The 16,139-nt window shown below is 34.5% G+C and overlaps 1 protein-coding gene and 1 long non-coding RNA gene across 2 annotated transcripts; one reads left to right on the top strand and one right to left on the bottom strand.

Moving 5' to 3' along the window:
* Nucleotides 1–472: 472 nt before the first annotated feature.
* LOC142522705 (uncharacterized) lies at nucleotides 473–2,405 on the bottom strand. The gene is made up of 3 exons (XR_012814506.1): nucleotides 2,167–2,405; nucleotides 1,689–1,775; nucleotides 473–1,495 (listed from the first exon to the last, which is right to left on the bottom strand). It is a non-coding gene; the product is annotated as an uncharacterized LOC142522705 (long non-coding RNA).
* Nucleotides 2,406–8,252: 5,847 nt separating this feature from the next.
* Nucleotides 8,253–15,701, top strand: LOC142522344 (uncharacterized). The gene is made up of 9 exons (XM_075625669.1): nucleotides 8,253–8,592; nucleotides 10,531–10,881; nucleotides 10,969–11,184; nucleotides 12,024–12,673; nucleotides 13,184–13,286; nucleotides 13,372–13,425; nucleotides 13,512–13,615; nucleotides 14,035–14,243; nucleotides 14,875–15,701. The coding sequence occupies exons 1-9, from the start codon at nucleotides 8,332–8,334 to the stop codon at nucleotides 15,510–15,512; spliced, it is 2,586 nt and encodes an 861-aa protein (XP_075481784.1). The 5' UTR covers nucleotides 8,253–8,331; the 3' UTR covers nucleotides 15,513–15,701.
* Nucleotides 15,702–16,139: the final 438 nt, after the last annotated feature.

Here is a 16,139-nt window from a genome sequence, read left to right as displayed (position 1 = left end):
CGTGTGGCTTCAACTGTCTCGAGGCATAAGCAACGACATGCCCTCGCTGCATCAGAACACATCCTAGCCCTCTGTGAGATGCATCACAATATACAACAAAATCACCAGTACCTGAAGGAATAGTCAATACTGGAGCACTGGTCAACTTTTTCTTCAATTCCAAAAAACTGGACTCACAAGCCTCTGACCAAGTAAACGGAGTATTCTTTTGAGTCAACTGAGTGATCGGCTTTGCGATACTGGAGAAATCTTTGATAAATCGTCGGTAATAGCCTGCCAGACCCATAAAAGTGCGTATCTCTGGCACAGAGGTCAGTCTAGGCCAACTAATCACTGCCTCGACTTTGCTAAGGTCAACAGAAATACCCTCTCCCGATACAATATGCCCCAGAAATACAACCTGTCTCAACCAAAACTCACATTTCGACAGTTTAGCATATAATTTCTCTGCAACCAATAAAAAAACCAACTGCACATGCCTGGAAACAAATGAAGAGTCTTTTAAATTTATTAGTTATGAGATCAATCTCACACTCAGCAACACTTCTAGGATTTGTTTCTCGAACAGCACAACAATACCATATTATTCTATCGTAGCATCCTTTATCTGTGTCATGAATATTACGCATCGCTAACTCCTTGCCCTTCCACACGTTACGATAGTTTAACTCTACTCCATAATCTCTTTGCAAGTCTTTTTGAATTGTACAAGGACGGTAAGAAGGCCCTCCTATCAATTTGTATTTCACCACATTAGTTATCCATGTTGCATCTACTCTAGGATTTCCTCTACTACGTAGATTATTCTCACCACATGTATGCTGTAAATTGTATTTTTGAATCGCAAATATATTGTTTGCTTTACATTTAGAAGCATAAATTCTCCATCCACAAATCTTTTCAATACAAGTAGCAGTGACTTTTTCGTTATCATTCTTTCTGTACGAAAATGAACGTCTTGTAGCAACAGCATAATTTTTGACACATCGTCTAAAGTCAGCAGCATACTTGAATGATTGACCTATGCCACAGATGCAATTAATCTAAGCATCTAGTGTATTGCACAATGAGGCCTGATCGACTTCATGATCACTATTTGACTGTCTGTTTTCCTCGTCAACTCTTACCAATTTTTTATAAACTTGTTAAGTGCAAGATACCCAAATAATTATTTAACATACAAAATGCAAAATATTGAATGTAAATAATATTAGTATATCATTTCATATCATGTGAACTTCTGCTAAATATGCGTTCAACTATATATTATGAAGCAATAATATGCTAGAAAAATGTATTTATATTATAATACAAGAACAAAAATTATATAACCACAATATTTTCGAAAATTGCACAATTTCAAGCATACTAGATGTAAAATAAAAAAAATAATCAAAACACAATATAGAGAGAAATATAATATATTTTACCTCCCAAAATTTAGGCTGCTGAAATGTTCGTTTTTACTATCTGCTCTCAATTCAATCATGATGAGCTTCATACACATATAAATATGAATCATATTTAGGACATTATCATCGTCATTCAAAGTCAAGTAGATGTTGTGTTGTTGAGCAACGTGTTGCAAAGAATAATCTATGCACATTTCTTTCCAAGCCTAACAAATATGTCCATAAGACTACAACCACTGAAAATTTAAATCACAAACAACTACTTCTTGCACTTACAGCTATCCAAAACGAAAGGTTGTTTTGCACCTACAGCTATCCAAAAACGAAAGGTTGCAAGACCCTTTAACAACTTCCATTTTGCACCTAATGCATAAAAACATAAAAATTAAATTGATATGCACATTTAAATATTTTAAAAAATTTCAAAACAATTTTAAAAAAAAATATGTTTTATTAAAGAAATAAACGTAAAATTTGAGGATAAAATTGAATTAATCAAGAAATCTATATATATTCCAGATAATCAACTCATGATAGAAATACATGAAACACAAAATCAATAATAATATTAAATTCTAAATATTGGAAATGAAATCAGTAGGATTCACAAAATGTAGGGAATTTACAGGAAAGCACACAATAACAACCACAATATTAAGGTATCATTAAATTGAAACAAATAAAGCAAAAATCACTCATAAAGATGTAATTTAAGGAAAAAATTCATAAAGCTTGAAACACACTTTCAACTTGCCTTCACTGGTTTTTTGTTCGATTTTTAAAATTCAGCAATCCTACACTTCAAGGATCTTGTCGCATCCTCGCTTATTGGCTTCAAGGTCAACGATTTCTTATCAGAACGACGTCTTCAAAGGCCTTGTCCGCAATTTCGATGGATTTCTTCTGAACAACGCCTTCAATGTTTTAGGGTTAAAGTTTGTGATGTTTGCCCGAAATATGAGATTTCTTTTGGAGGATGGATGTTTAAAAAATAAAAAAGGGTAAAAGTGGGTTTCAATTATAAATGAAGTAGATTAGGTAATTTTAATGTAAATAAGGGAGTTATAACATATACATGAGTTTTGTCAGATAGTGAGAAAATATATCTTCTCAACTAGGGACTGAGAGCAAATTTTAAATGGTGTCAGGGATTTTAGGACAATTAGCCTTATATTTATTCCTTTGCGATTTTAGTCATCTATATTGTCCAATTTTAGTATTATTCCTATATCTTTTGATTTTTAATAATTTTATTCATTTTTCATAGGAAAAATGAATTTTTAGTTCATTAAATTGTTCAATTTTGGGTGTTGGTCTATTAAGTTTTCAAAATTTATTTTTGGTATACTAACTTTTAATTTTCAGCTATTTTGGTCCAGTTACTGATGTGACATCTGAGAAATCAATAATTTTCAATGTCACGTCAGCATTTTTCGATGTCATGTTAACATTTTTCAATGTCGCGTCAGCATTTCCGATTTCACTTTAACAATTGAACCAAAATAGCTGAAAGTTAAAAATTAGTATATCAAAACCAAACTTTGACAACTTAACAAACATATCTTAAAATCGAACAACTTAGTAGGCTAAAAAACTATTTTCTCATTTTTTTATCAGATATATTGATGTGATACTCACATCAAAATATGCGGAGCCACATAGGAGTCGCATATGTGTCATTAACGTTATGTCAAAAAAAAGATTAAAATGACAAATATAACAAAGATAGCGAACTAAGACTGAAATTGATAATGGGTAATATCAAAATCTAATAAGGACAAATATATACTTTTTCCTTATAAAAACTATGAATATATTTAAGATAATTATATTACTATATTTTAAAAGTCATATATGATCCAAACAATAAATTTATGTTCATAGTAATATAAAACTGGAATTAACTCCCAAAAAATAATTATCCATAAAAATGCAATTAGACAAAATAAATATGTTGGGACTATTCATAATATAGATAGTATAAATAATGACATAATATAAATCAATATTTTGAGGAGAAAATGGAAATGTTTTAGAATGAAAAAATAATTATTGAAAGGTAAGATAAATGATCTAGTATATAAAAAGATAATTAAAATTATTTGGATCGATACATTCTCTAAAATATTTATTGTATTATGAAAAAATTCAAAAATTAATCTATTTTTTTATAAGGGGTGTTCGAGTTAGTTGAGTTAGTGAACAATTATGAAACGATTTCGACTTTTTTTTTCTAATCATAAATCATATATTCTAAAATATTAAACTAAATAACTTAACATAATCAACAATCATAATAATTTGACATATGAAATCTCAAGAGCATAAAATAAATACTAAATCAACGACTAACCAAACTTTCTAAACTGACCTTTAGGAATATCAACTAACAATAAAAAGAAATCATAAAAATATTTCTAATAAAATCATTAGCATGATCTTTAAATCATTAATCCATCAAGCAAGTGCGGAACATAAAGGTCATCGGGTGTGTACTGCTGCACTCGATCCACTCAATCGTCAGTGCATTCCATAAATCATCAAATCATGCATCATACAAACCTAATGAGTCTAAAGACTCGGTACGTTCTAAACATAGATAGCAAATAACACATATACAATCACATACATTAAAAATCATACTTTAATTTTAAATATCTTTTAAATATAAATAAATCATTTAAAATCATTTAATCATAAATCATTTTGAAATAGCTTTTGAACATAAATAAATCATTTTAAAAATAGTTTTAAGCATAAATAAATCATTTAAAAATCATTTTAAAAATAGTTTTAATCATCATCATAAATCTTATATCATAAAATCATTTTAATTATAAAGCTTTTATATCATTTTAGGTGAAGTTTGATCCTTGAAAGCGACTAGCATTTATCATTTGGTCGACTGATCATTCTTCAGATCCACGTGGCTCATGGGGTGTGCACTAGGCTCCACCGTGGAAATACGATCGTCGGGGTTCCTCTGGGCCTTATCCCATACACGGGGTCTTTCTGGGGCCTTGGCCCGTAAACGGGGTCCCTCTGGGGCCTTGGCCCTCACGTCATTCCCACAAAATTGTAAGTTCACCGTCCTCACATAAATGGATCCTCCACAAATCATATATCATATGTCACAGTCAATTCACATCCCTCAAAATATTTTTCTTTCCATTTAAAATCATAAAATAGCATAACTTTAAAAAAAATAGCATTTTAAACAGTATAATTTGTACAGCTTCACAGTAAATCGTAAAATAACATATTATCATCAAAATCATCATTTTAAATCATAAAATATCATTTAACATGCATTATGATCCTTCGGGACGCTGCCAAGCTTTTACGTATTTTCCTAGTGTAAAATTACTGTTTTGTCCCTGGACATAAAAATTCTCGATTTTATCTTTTTCTCACTTTTAATGACATGGGCTTACCTCAAATAATTATTTAAGCTTAAATAAAATCTTTCATACTTTTATAAAGCATAAAACTAGTCTTTTTAATTAATTCTTTAATTAACATTTCGTGCACGAATTAAATTTTGGATAAATCCAAAACTCATTATTTTGATCCCAAATTTTAAACATAAAATTTTTATTATTTATTCTACTCTTGTGAGCCATGAACCACACCCGTGTACCCATGGTTCCAATTTTAGTCTTTTAATTTTCAAATTTGACCCATACTCGAACACACTAAGCCATCTCCCAAATTACTCGAGCCATGGTCGAGCCACCTCGTGCCAAACATGAGCCAACCCATCTAGACACCCTCCTGACAAACCCCAGCACAAAGAACCAGCCCCTGAGGTGTTCAAACCCTCCTGGAACCGAGCTACAGAATCTGCATGTGTGTGTGCGTGAGACTCCTTGAACATTAGGACTTCTATCTAGTCTAGGACTCTTCCAGCCCTTAACCACTTGACCACCCATGACCTTTACTGATCCTAGACCAGTCCCAGACCCGAGCCACCCCCAGCCCGAGCCCCTGAGCCACGCACAAGCCGCCTGAAAAGTTCAACAGCCCGTGCGTTCCACCCTTCCTATGTTTCTGGAGTTGTAGCCTAACTAGAACTCTACCCCAACAGCAGCCGCCGAGCCCAGCACACCCCAGCCATCCTTATACCTCGCCCAGAATTAACCCAGACCAGCCCAAGCCTTGGACCCCGTGCGTGAGCCACCAGCAACCAGCAGCAGCCTGCGTGATTGCTTCCCTCATGATCCCACGTTTTTTGCTTTTGGCTCGAGCCATGTCGAACCCAGCCACTCTAGCTCCTGGTCCGACCCCTGCCCATCACCCTAGGACCCTGATGGACCACCCTGGCTCGCCCTTAGCCCCGCTGCACCCCCCTCCCGAAGCCCAGCAGTGCACAACGCATGGGGAAGAGTCCCACTTCACGTGGACTCTTCCGCAGCCCATGACTCGAGCCCTAGCCCTCCCAGGACTTTTCCTAGGACATAACCATGACTCTTAGGACCCAACCTCCAGACTTGGTCGAGCCACCTGTGCCCATGCATACAAACCGAACTCACGAAGACAACACACAAGCCAACTCAAACTTATGGTTCCTACTTTGTTGCCCACGGTTGTCCAGCGTGGTTTTCCCTTCAATTTTATCATATTTTGGCAGCGTGTCCGTTGGGTTCATAATGATTCTTTTAAAACAAGCGTAAAATCGTAAAAACTTTGAAAATATGTATCATACCGTAAAATAATTGAACACACGTATTTTTCATGCATAATCAATTAACACACGCATATTATGATTTGTATGATGTTTTAAAAAAGTTTAGAGAAAGTGCATTTGCATTTATAACGCTCGAATATACGATCTTTGACGAGGGTGCGACGTTGGACGACGGAGAACACAAGCCCTTTTTCTTTCCTCCTATTTCTCGAAAATATTAGGTGTGTGCAAGGTGTGATTTAGGCTGAATCGAGGTTAAATGTGGTGTTTTGAAAGCCATGATAACTTATTTATATATTTAATTAACAAGCTAATGGGCTTTAATTTTGGGCTTGCAAGTTTAAGGGTAATTGGACCTATTTAAATTAATTAAATTGGGCTCAATAACACTTATTTAATTAAAACTAAAAGTTTATAAAATAAGTTTCTCAAAAATAATATTTTTTGTTAGACTTAACTTTATTGTGGTGATAAGTATTAAAACCAGTAGGAATAATATCAACCAGAAGATTATGCAAAATAGTAGCTTTTGAGTTGCTCTATCAGAAGCAGTACTTTAGTTAATACTCAACGGCTTAGCAGAACTTAGTTCTACTGGATCAGCACTTAACGGCCTTCTACTCGATTGTTTCAATCTTAATTGTTACCGTTATCTTATCTAGTACCAAGAATTTATTGCACCATTAAATTCTATACTAAGTCATTTAGTACGCCTTACCGATTTTAGTATAAAACAGGACTGATTGTTCTGTAACTCTTCTGCAGGAACCTATTTCGGTAATAAAGCTGATTTTATCAGAGGACAGGAAACAATCTCTGATTATAGACGTTGGACTCAAGTTACCTATATATATGGATCAAAACCATTTAGGTAACAACGCTAATCATTCTTATCTATCCAACGATACATTGAGCAACCACGAAATTTCCACTTATCTTCAAAAGCTCAAACCTGCAGAAAAGCAGTACACGCATCATATTTTATATATGATCTTTGGATATCATTTTGTACTGCTGTTTCTTCATCTCTTCAAGCCACACTTTATAATATTGTGTAGAAGAGTTTGTAAACTGAAAATAGTCTTTTCCAGAACATTGCTATATTGAACTATTGTATCGAGTTGCTAAGAGTTTCAGTAGGCAATAGATAAGTCCTGCTGAAGTGGGTGTGTACAAGTGTGTACTGCAAAACCAAAGTCTTTTAGTGATACCTTCTGTAAACAGAAGAAGGGGAGACGTAGAAGATTTTATCTTCGAACTTCCAAAAACAACTACTGTGTTATTACCTACTGCTATTACTGTCTTTCATCTTACTCCATCAGATTGTTTCCGCACTTTCAATTGTGATCTGCTGGACGTACTATTGAACAAGAACAACTACAATCTCTAACAGGATTTTAGCACCCTTTTGCATAAATTATCATCAAAGGAGAAGAGTTTATTCACCCCCCCTCTAAACTCTACATCGATCCCCAACATTTTTGATCTTTTAAAACTCCTTGGTTGCCCAAAACCAGCTTCCCGGGAAAAATCGAGCTCGATTCGTAAAATAATTCGAAATCCAACATTTTTAAGAAAATTAAATAATTTTTAAACCATATTAGGAAGCCTTGCCATCAATTAAATAAAAATATATATTGTTAGTCTTGGTCCTCCCCGGTCTCTTTTCCCCTGTCTGTTATCGAATATTCGAGTAAAATCCTTAATTTCATATAATCATGTCATATTATCATTTAATCATGCAAGCATACATTTAATCATATACTAAACATCATGCTAGCATTTAAAATCAATTAAATAAAACAATTAAGTAATTAAAATAATTTTACATGCAATCAGTTTACGTAGGTTGGTTTTTCGGACGTTACAGATTAGTTAATGATCATGATTTGATTCTTCCTACCAAGACATTTTTGGATGAGTTTGTCACACAAGATTTGTCGAGTGTAGTTTACTCGACGAACATTATTTGTAAGTTATTGTGTTAGTTTAATAGTTTATCCAATAAACATCAAATAATAGCGACCGCGAGTTATCATATAATAAAAAAACACTTTAATAAAAATAAAAGGATGAAATTATGATTTTTGGCTTTTTTATAAAATTTTATTATTCCAAATTAATTTTAAGGAAAAATAAATTGGACTGCTTCTCCAAAAACCCCATCAAGATTATTAAAACCCTCAATTTTCAATCCATATTTGTAATTCTACAGAAAATTGTAACCATAATATGGCGTTAATAATACCATCCCATCTCAAATTCAAGCCACCCAATTTTCTTCGACAGCAGAAATTCTCGCATTTTGATTCTCGGGACGAAGTTTTTTCAGCTAAAAATTCCACGAATACTCTCCTTACTTCAAGAAACCATTGTCTTCCTCACAAATTCGCTAAACCCTTTGGCGTCCGTAGATTTTCTGTGTTGACAAGAGCTTGCAGTGATGGCGATGGAGTTGAAATTTTTGCTGCCAAAGAACAGCCATTTGCTTCTGTAAGTTATTTCCTTAGTGAAAATTCACTATGGTCTTCGTCTTTCTTGTTATGTAGCTTGTATGTGTTAGTACTCGTGTAAAATAGAGGTATTTGGGCATTTGTGACTTCCATGTATGAATTCGATTATGGTGATACTAATGGTGTTTTGGATAGTTGGCTTTTTTGTTTTTGGAATTATGAATTTTGCGGTAGTGATTGTGGGGGATGCATTTCATCGGTTTCATAGAACTTTGATCGATGCATCCAATGTCATTCCTGAAATGTTTCAAGGGCGAATAGGGATGGATGGATTTGAAATTAGTGGATTTGGAGTTCTCAACATTGTATATATTGGAGCTAAAAATTTTGTTGGTTCGAATTACGCCATTACTTTGCAAGTTTTTTTAGGCGCTTTGAAAGAATTTGAAATGGCCATTGAAGTACATGTCATTTCAATAAATGAACATTTAAATATTTTGATTTTATATATGCTCCTCGAAACCACGTATATCCATTTGGTCGCAGTCTAATGTTGGATTTGGATGGAATGATTTGGATATGGGGGAAGAATTGATGGATAATCAGTAATCTGCAGTAACTCCATTTTGTGAGAATTTTAAATCATTTATGTTGATTCCTAACAAGTTTGAATGGATGGGCCGAAATATCAAATTCACGTAATCCAAAATCATCCAAACAAATATGGCGAATGTTAATGAATTTGGTACTAATTCATTTTGAAAACTTCAATTCAACCGCACCCTAAGGCTACGTTTGGATCAGCTGGTTTCAAATAGTACTTTTCAATTTCATTGCGTATGTTTAGGCAGAAAAAAATAGCAAAATATTTCAATGCTTTTTCCTCCTACGTATTTTTGTATATATTTGAAAGAATTAGAAATGACGTAACCACAAATTCAGATAAATAGATTTTCAAATTCTTTGATTGTAATTCCTCTTAAAAAGTTAAATGCGGTCATCAAAAAGCGACCTAAGAGAATTTATTTTTATTTTCTTGCCATAATAGAGACTTTGTGGCAGTAAAAGATCATTTTGCTGCTCAATCGAGACTTTTTTGTGACCTCTTCAGTCTATCATTTGCCTGAGTTTCTTTGATTCTATTCTAGCCATCACTTTCTTCAGACTTTTGGTTGTTATAGAACTAGGAGACTGCTTTGAACTGTGGTAGCCTCTTCTTAATATGTACTGGAGCTATAGCTGGTGGTTTGTGGTGTCATTTATTGCTTCTATAGTCATGAGGTGAACCACATATCTGGATATGCTCTCAGGGTTCTGTTTTTAACAAATGATTAAACCTATCAAAAGTTTAACAAAAGGCTTCCGTTTTAGAGTGATGGGTTGTCTGCCTATATTGACGTAGTCAGTTTCTAATGCTTATTCCACAGCTTACTGGCCTTAATGAAACTAAGAGCATTAATTTCGTGATTGTATGGATCATGCTTATTAACACTTTCTTGAACAATATCGTCCGCTTTATTAAATATACTGGAAATTTTTCATTCTTCCCTCATTCATCTCTTTTTCCACTCTATCAGTTTTCATGAAGATTTTAGTACATGGGTTCACATTTTACCATCAAGTCATATTATACTATTTTTTTTCATGTTATAGAGTCATAGAACATAATAAATAAAATGTAAAACATGTTTTGACTTTGGATATGATGTTCAAAGTACAGATTTCATCTTCAGTCTTTGTTTCTGAGTTGGTTATAAATCTAATACATATAGGGGATGTTGTGGCTAAATGCAGCCATTTGTTAAACATCTTGTTTTTTTTTGGTTCAAAGTTATTTGCTAAGTATGTTTGTTTGTTTGCATGTATTTGGTTACATTTTATTTGGTAACAGACTTCTTTAAATTGGATTGATCATAATGCTGAAGTGGGGTTCCTTTGCATGCAATGGATGATATTTCTTATCATCTTATGATTTCAGGATGTTGATACTTCAAAGGACAGCTCATCCAGCTGGAATGACGGTTATATCGCAATGTTTGTCCGGATGCTAGGTTTGGATAATGATCCTCAAGATAGAGAACAGGCTGTTGTGACACTGTGGAAGTACTCACTTGGTGGCAAGGAGTATGTTGACAACATTATGAGATTTAGTGGCATTGTAAATCTCATAGTTAACCTTCTAAAATTAGACTCTGATTCCGCGTGTGAAGCAGCTGCTGGTCTTTTACGGGTTATATCCGCAATTAATGTCTATCGAGATTTAGTTGCTGAGAGTGCTGCAGTAGAAGAGATGACTGGCCTATTGAGACGATGTCCCTTGTCTTCTGAGGTAAAGAAGAATATTGTTCACTATATTTGGCATTGTGGTTAATGATCAGGATTGATCTCTTGTTTGTTCTTTTTTTTTTGCCTGCAGGTGAAGGAGCAAAGTATATGTACTTTGTGGAACTTGTCTGTAGATGGGAAGGTTAGAGCGAGAATTACCAGCTCCGAGATCCTGCCTCTACTTGTCAAGTTCTTGGAGGACGAAGATTTGAAAGTTATCGAGGCTGCTGGTGGAGTTTTGGCTAACTTGGCATTGAGCCATTCAGAGCATGAAATAATGATTGAAGCTGGTGTTATACCTAAACTGGTGAGGATTCCTTCCTTGATATTTGGAATTTTCTGTGGGGTTTTTCTGCTAATGTCATGATTGACACCTTAAAAAAATTCTGTCTTGAAAACTGAAGAAAAGTTTGGTTAGATAATAAAGAAAGAGTTTGGCCCAACTCTCTGTTTTTTTCCTTTTTGCATGGACTAATGGCCATACGACATAATTTGATTCAACCAATAATAAAATACACTTATGTTTCAAAGTCACTATATCATCCTTCTATCTTTTTGAGCGAAATTTTTTTATTATCAGAGAAATTTATTACATTTACTTTGATATAATGAGAAAAAAATCAGTATATTTTATAAATAAAGTTACAAATATCAATTATAGAAGTCATAATAACGTAGTTCTTTTTTCTTGATGACATCAATACACACACTCTCGTCTAAAGAAACTGCTTAAGTTTGACCTGAAGAGACATGTGTTCGGGTTTAGCCCTCAACAGTGGAATATGGTTCAGTTTCATTTTGATCTATTGATTATAAGTTTTGAACCACATTTTGCCATTTTGGTTTGAAACTGAAGTGAACTTTCAGATTTTTTGGTTTTGGTGATTATGGTTTCAGATTGGTGTTACAGAATCATGTACCCCCTGGTCACAGTAAACCTCTGCATGTTTGCTTTCCTGTTACATTTTTCTCTAGTTGGTATATTTACTATAACATGAAAATGGAATCAAAATCGTGGTCTAAGTAGTGTTTTGTCACTAGAGAATGACAGCATCAACTAAAACTGATGTGCTCTTCCCCTTGTGATATTGATAATTTTTAATCTGAATTAATAATTTTAAGAACTTATTTATATGCACTATGCAGGCAAAGTTCTTGAAGTTTGAGCTTGAAGAATCTAAAGTCATCAGAAAGGTAGCGAGAAATGCTTTGTTGGAATTTGCTAAAGATGAGTATAATAGGATACTTGTTATGGAGGAGGGTATAGTGTTAGTCCCTTTGATTGGGACAGCTGCCTACAAGTCTTTCAGACCAGCATTGTACTCATGGCCTTATTTACCCGATGGTACTGAGATTGAACAGACATCAAAAGGTCCTTCTAAATATGGTGCTTCAGAACTACTGCTCGGATTAAATGTTCAGGAAAAAAATATCGATTTGGATGAGGCAAAGATTAACGCTTTGGCGGGACGGACACAACAGCAGTTTCTTGCCCGTATAGGTGCAATAGAAATGGAGTTTGATAATAAATCTGACAACCATTGCAATTCAAATGAGAGGTTTACGCTCTTGCCATGGATAGATGGTGTCGCTCGATTGGTTTTAATTCTTGGACTTGAAGATGAGTCAGCTATTGCTAGAGCTGCAAGGTCTATTGCCGATGCATCCTTCAATGAACATATGCGGATTTCATTTATGGAAGCTGGTGCTCTCAAGTTTCTTATTCAGTTAATTAATCATTCAAGTGACACTATTAGATTGGCCGTACTTCAAGCCTTGGACAAGATGTCCATCAGGTAAAATTCATATTCTTTTTCATGTTTTCATATATCAAGTAATCAAACTGCGTGCTGAGTGCCGAGTGCTGACTATATTGTTCTTGTCTGGGAGGCTTAAAATCAGCTGTATCTCTATATTTGTTTCTGTTTCTCCATACACAACTAATAACTAAACCACCCGGTTTGGATGAACTTATTACTGGAGAAACATAAACATAATTAGTCCAGAAACAGAAAAAGGTCCAGAAATTTGTTTCTAATATTCTTAAAAAATTTGTGATCTCTCATTTGCCCAACTGCTTCATGACTTTATTGCGTTTTTATTCTTTCAGAAGGCAAAAGTCCTAGTATTCTGTTTTCGTGAAATGAACTTCTCTTTGCATACTTTTTCTCTTTCTTTTAATGCTAAAGAGTCAGTTTTAGACCAACTTTTTCTATGAGTCACAGTTCTAACTTCTATTAATCTGTTGATGCACTTTATCCACTGGGAATTGGCTGATATAACTTTGTGTATGCATTACAATCCAGCAATGATGTATGCCAGAAAATTGAAGCAGAAGGCGTTTTGCATCCTCTAATAAATTTGCTGAAGCATTCTAAGTTAGAGACATCTCAGAGCTTAATTGCAACGGTGATTAAACTGATTTCTTTTCCTATATTGAACACAATTTAATCTGTTTTACCAAAATATGAGATTTTGTTGTGTTCAACTGTAGATTCTGAGCATTCTTACTCGGATTTTGGACCCCAACAAAGGTATAACGTTGAAGGTATGTAGCTACTTTGACCAGTGCTTTTCAGGGAACTCAGCAGCTTTTGCGCTCATTGAACTTTTCTTTGAATATCGATGTTTCAGGTTTTCAATGGAACAGTCAATAATTCAAAAGATGGATGGGATGAGACTGGGAATCCAAAATCAGATGAGGGGAATGACACGGTGTCATCAAAATCGTCCCCCAGGTTTGTATTTTCTTGAGTTAATATTGGAACAGACATTGGAAATTTTGGGTTAAAATGTTCTGGCTTTTTGCCTCATTGTCCTCTTTATAAGATTGTGCTAATTTTAGGCATGAGAAAGAAAAAAATTATCATACATGACTTAAGGTACATTTAGCTGCATAATTAATTTATAAACTACTTCAACTTTCGTCTTAATATGTCGTGTATTGAGTTGTTGCATTGAAAGTGTAAAGTATGACTTCCAACGTTTGAGTTGTTTTTCTTGTATACTAGACATCCACGTAGATTATTAAGGAAAGTATCATGTTCAGAACTTTATATGGTATAATAATCATCCCAAAATCCGGTGTTATGTTACTGATGTAATATGAGATTGCATTTTAGATGCCATTTCATGATGCAGATTAGTTCTTTGACAGTGGACAGACCGTTGATTTGAACGAGCTTGTTGATTCCACTGTCTTTACTTCCCTAGTGGATATAATGAAGACATCAAATCCAGATTTGCAGAGAAAAGCTTCGTCAATCATCGAGTTTATTACCATGATCAAACCTTGTGTGGAAAAGCTCGTCTTAGCAGATATTGAATCTGGTCTAGAAGCAGTTTTTCGACAAAAATCTTTGACAGGTATGAAAGAAAATTGACTGCTAGAGAGGCATGAAAGTATTATGAGACGTGTGATTATACCAAAATAATCTCCGAGTAATCATGGAAAATTTTAGGGGAGTGAAAACTGCAAGATTTTGCGAGGAAGAAAACATCTATTTTCCCTTTGTTAATACATTATGATTGAAGTATGCGTGAAATTCAGAATGAGTCGAACAGTTATTTCTATTTTTGAGTCAATATATTGACTATAAGGGTTGGGAAATGGAGCTCAAGGCATCATCCGACATTTTGTAACACCCTCGATAACATAGTACCTTTGTGTCACGGGCAACTTTATAGTTTAAAAGATTTCTTCTTCGTTATTATCAGTTAAAGGTTGTGGTATAGTGGAAATCCCTAGATTTTACAGTAGCTTTTACGACAGTTACCTCCTACTTTAGACCTTTCACCTCCCCAACAATTCCCCACTTTTGCGAGCATTATGTGAAATGCCAAAATTTTCTTGAAATTTCAGGATTTTGATTTGTTATGAACTTTGCTTATACAATTGAGCCATTGGCTTGAGAAGTAGAGAACTCGATAAATGATGCGAAAGTCCTTACTTTCTTTTCTATCGTGTTTATACTAATCTGTATAAACCGATTCACAGAAACGGAAGACGACGCCCAGGGCAAACAGCCCGAACTACGCTCCCTGGAACTTGAAGAAGCTGGCCAAGCAGTATCTGCAGCATCCCGATTACTCACTCGATTACTAGACCACGACCACTTTCGCCAAACCGTAAATTATCCCCATTTAACGGAACTTCTTCGCACTATCCTTGTTTCTGACACCCCTCTTCATTATAAAGACAGGGTCGCCGCATCCCTTGTTAAACTCAGCTCATTGTCAGGGCGTTACTCAGGATTTGAGAACCCGATAAGTACGGAAGTAACTCTTTACGAGACGATCCCAAGATTGATACTACAGATCCAAAGCTCATCCTTCCCTGAAGTCCAACAAGCTGCTGTTTTAGAGCTCAACAGGATAATATCAGAAGGGTTGATGGATTCTTCCCGGGCTGTTGCTTCGGAAGGCGGGATTTTTGCATTGGTGAAGTTGATGGAAATTGGTAATGACCGAGCTAAGGAGGCGAGCTTAGAAATTCTTTGTAGTCTAGGAATGGATAGCGAGAACCATGCTGTGATTGTAGCAGCCGGGGCTGTTCCAATCTTGAAGAAAATCGTGCTTTCTCAAGGGCCGCAGTGGACGCGCGCCCTTAGTCTGCTTAGAACTTTGCCTACATAGTACGTTAAAACAAAGTCATGTTCGTCGAGGATTGCTGTAGTTTCTAAATGAGGATTACATAGTTGTATTTGAAATTTTCGCAACCATTTTTATGTATGCACATCCACACCCTTTCCTTTAGTTGATGGCACACTCGTGTAGGATAAATTTGACACTTTACTGTATGTTGTATTTAGTAGGATGACATAATTTTTTTATTAAAAAAATCCGACGAACGATCAATTTTATGTGGCGATGATAAATTTAATTTGAAGTGGATTTACGAGTACAAGCAATTCTATAATACAATTGTGCAAATATGAATATAATTTAATAATCTAAAAATTCGAGTGGTTAATGGTCACAATCATGTGATGGCCATATTTTGGAGTCGTGCAAGTGAAATTTTAAAATATTGATATTATATCAATCGTTCACAAAATAATTTGACTAAAATAGTAGAATCCGAAAATCAGATTACGTATAAGCCATGCATAATCATTACTTTTTAAATTAAAAATGATTTTTTTGATACATGAAGTGTTAATTCATTTTTTTAATAATTTTAAATAATTCATTTTTTTAATAATTTTAAATCATGATTATTTATTTTAAAGGTAGATGTTTAGTTTTATCTTTTCAGGATAA

Source organism: Primulina tabacum, chromosome 13, assembly GCF_025594145.1.
Source record: "Primulina tabacum isolate GXHZ01 chromosome 13, ASM2559414v2, whole genome shotgun sequence".
Lineage (NCBI taxonomy): Eukaryota > Viridiplantae > Streptophyta > Magnoliopsida > Lamiales > Gesneriaceae > Primulina > Primulina tabacum.
This window is presented reverse-complemented; position numbering and strand designations above follow the sequence as displayed.

Excerpts from the sequence above, each read along its gene's own strand:
- LOC142522344 (XM_075625669.1), top strand. The coding sequence starts at position 8,332 with ATGGCGTTAATAATACCATCCCATCTCAAATTCAAGCCACCCAATTTT. Across the intron at positions 10,882-10,968 it reads GATGTCCCTTGTCTTCTGAG|GTGAAGGAGCAAAGTATATG; the intron begins GTAAAGAAGAAT and ends TTTTGCCTGCAG. Across the intron at positions 13,287-13,371 it reads CTCAGAGCTTAATTGCAACG|ATTCTGAGCATTCTTACTCG; the intron begins GTGATTAAACTG and ends GTTCAACTGTAG.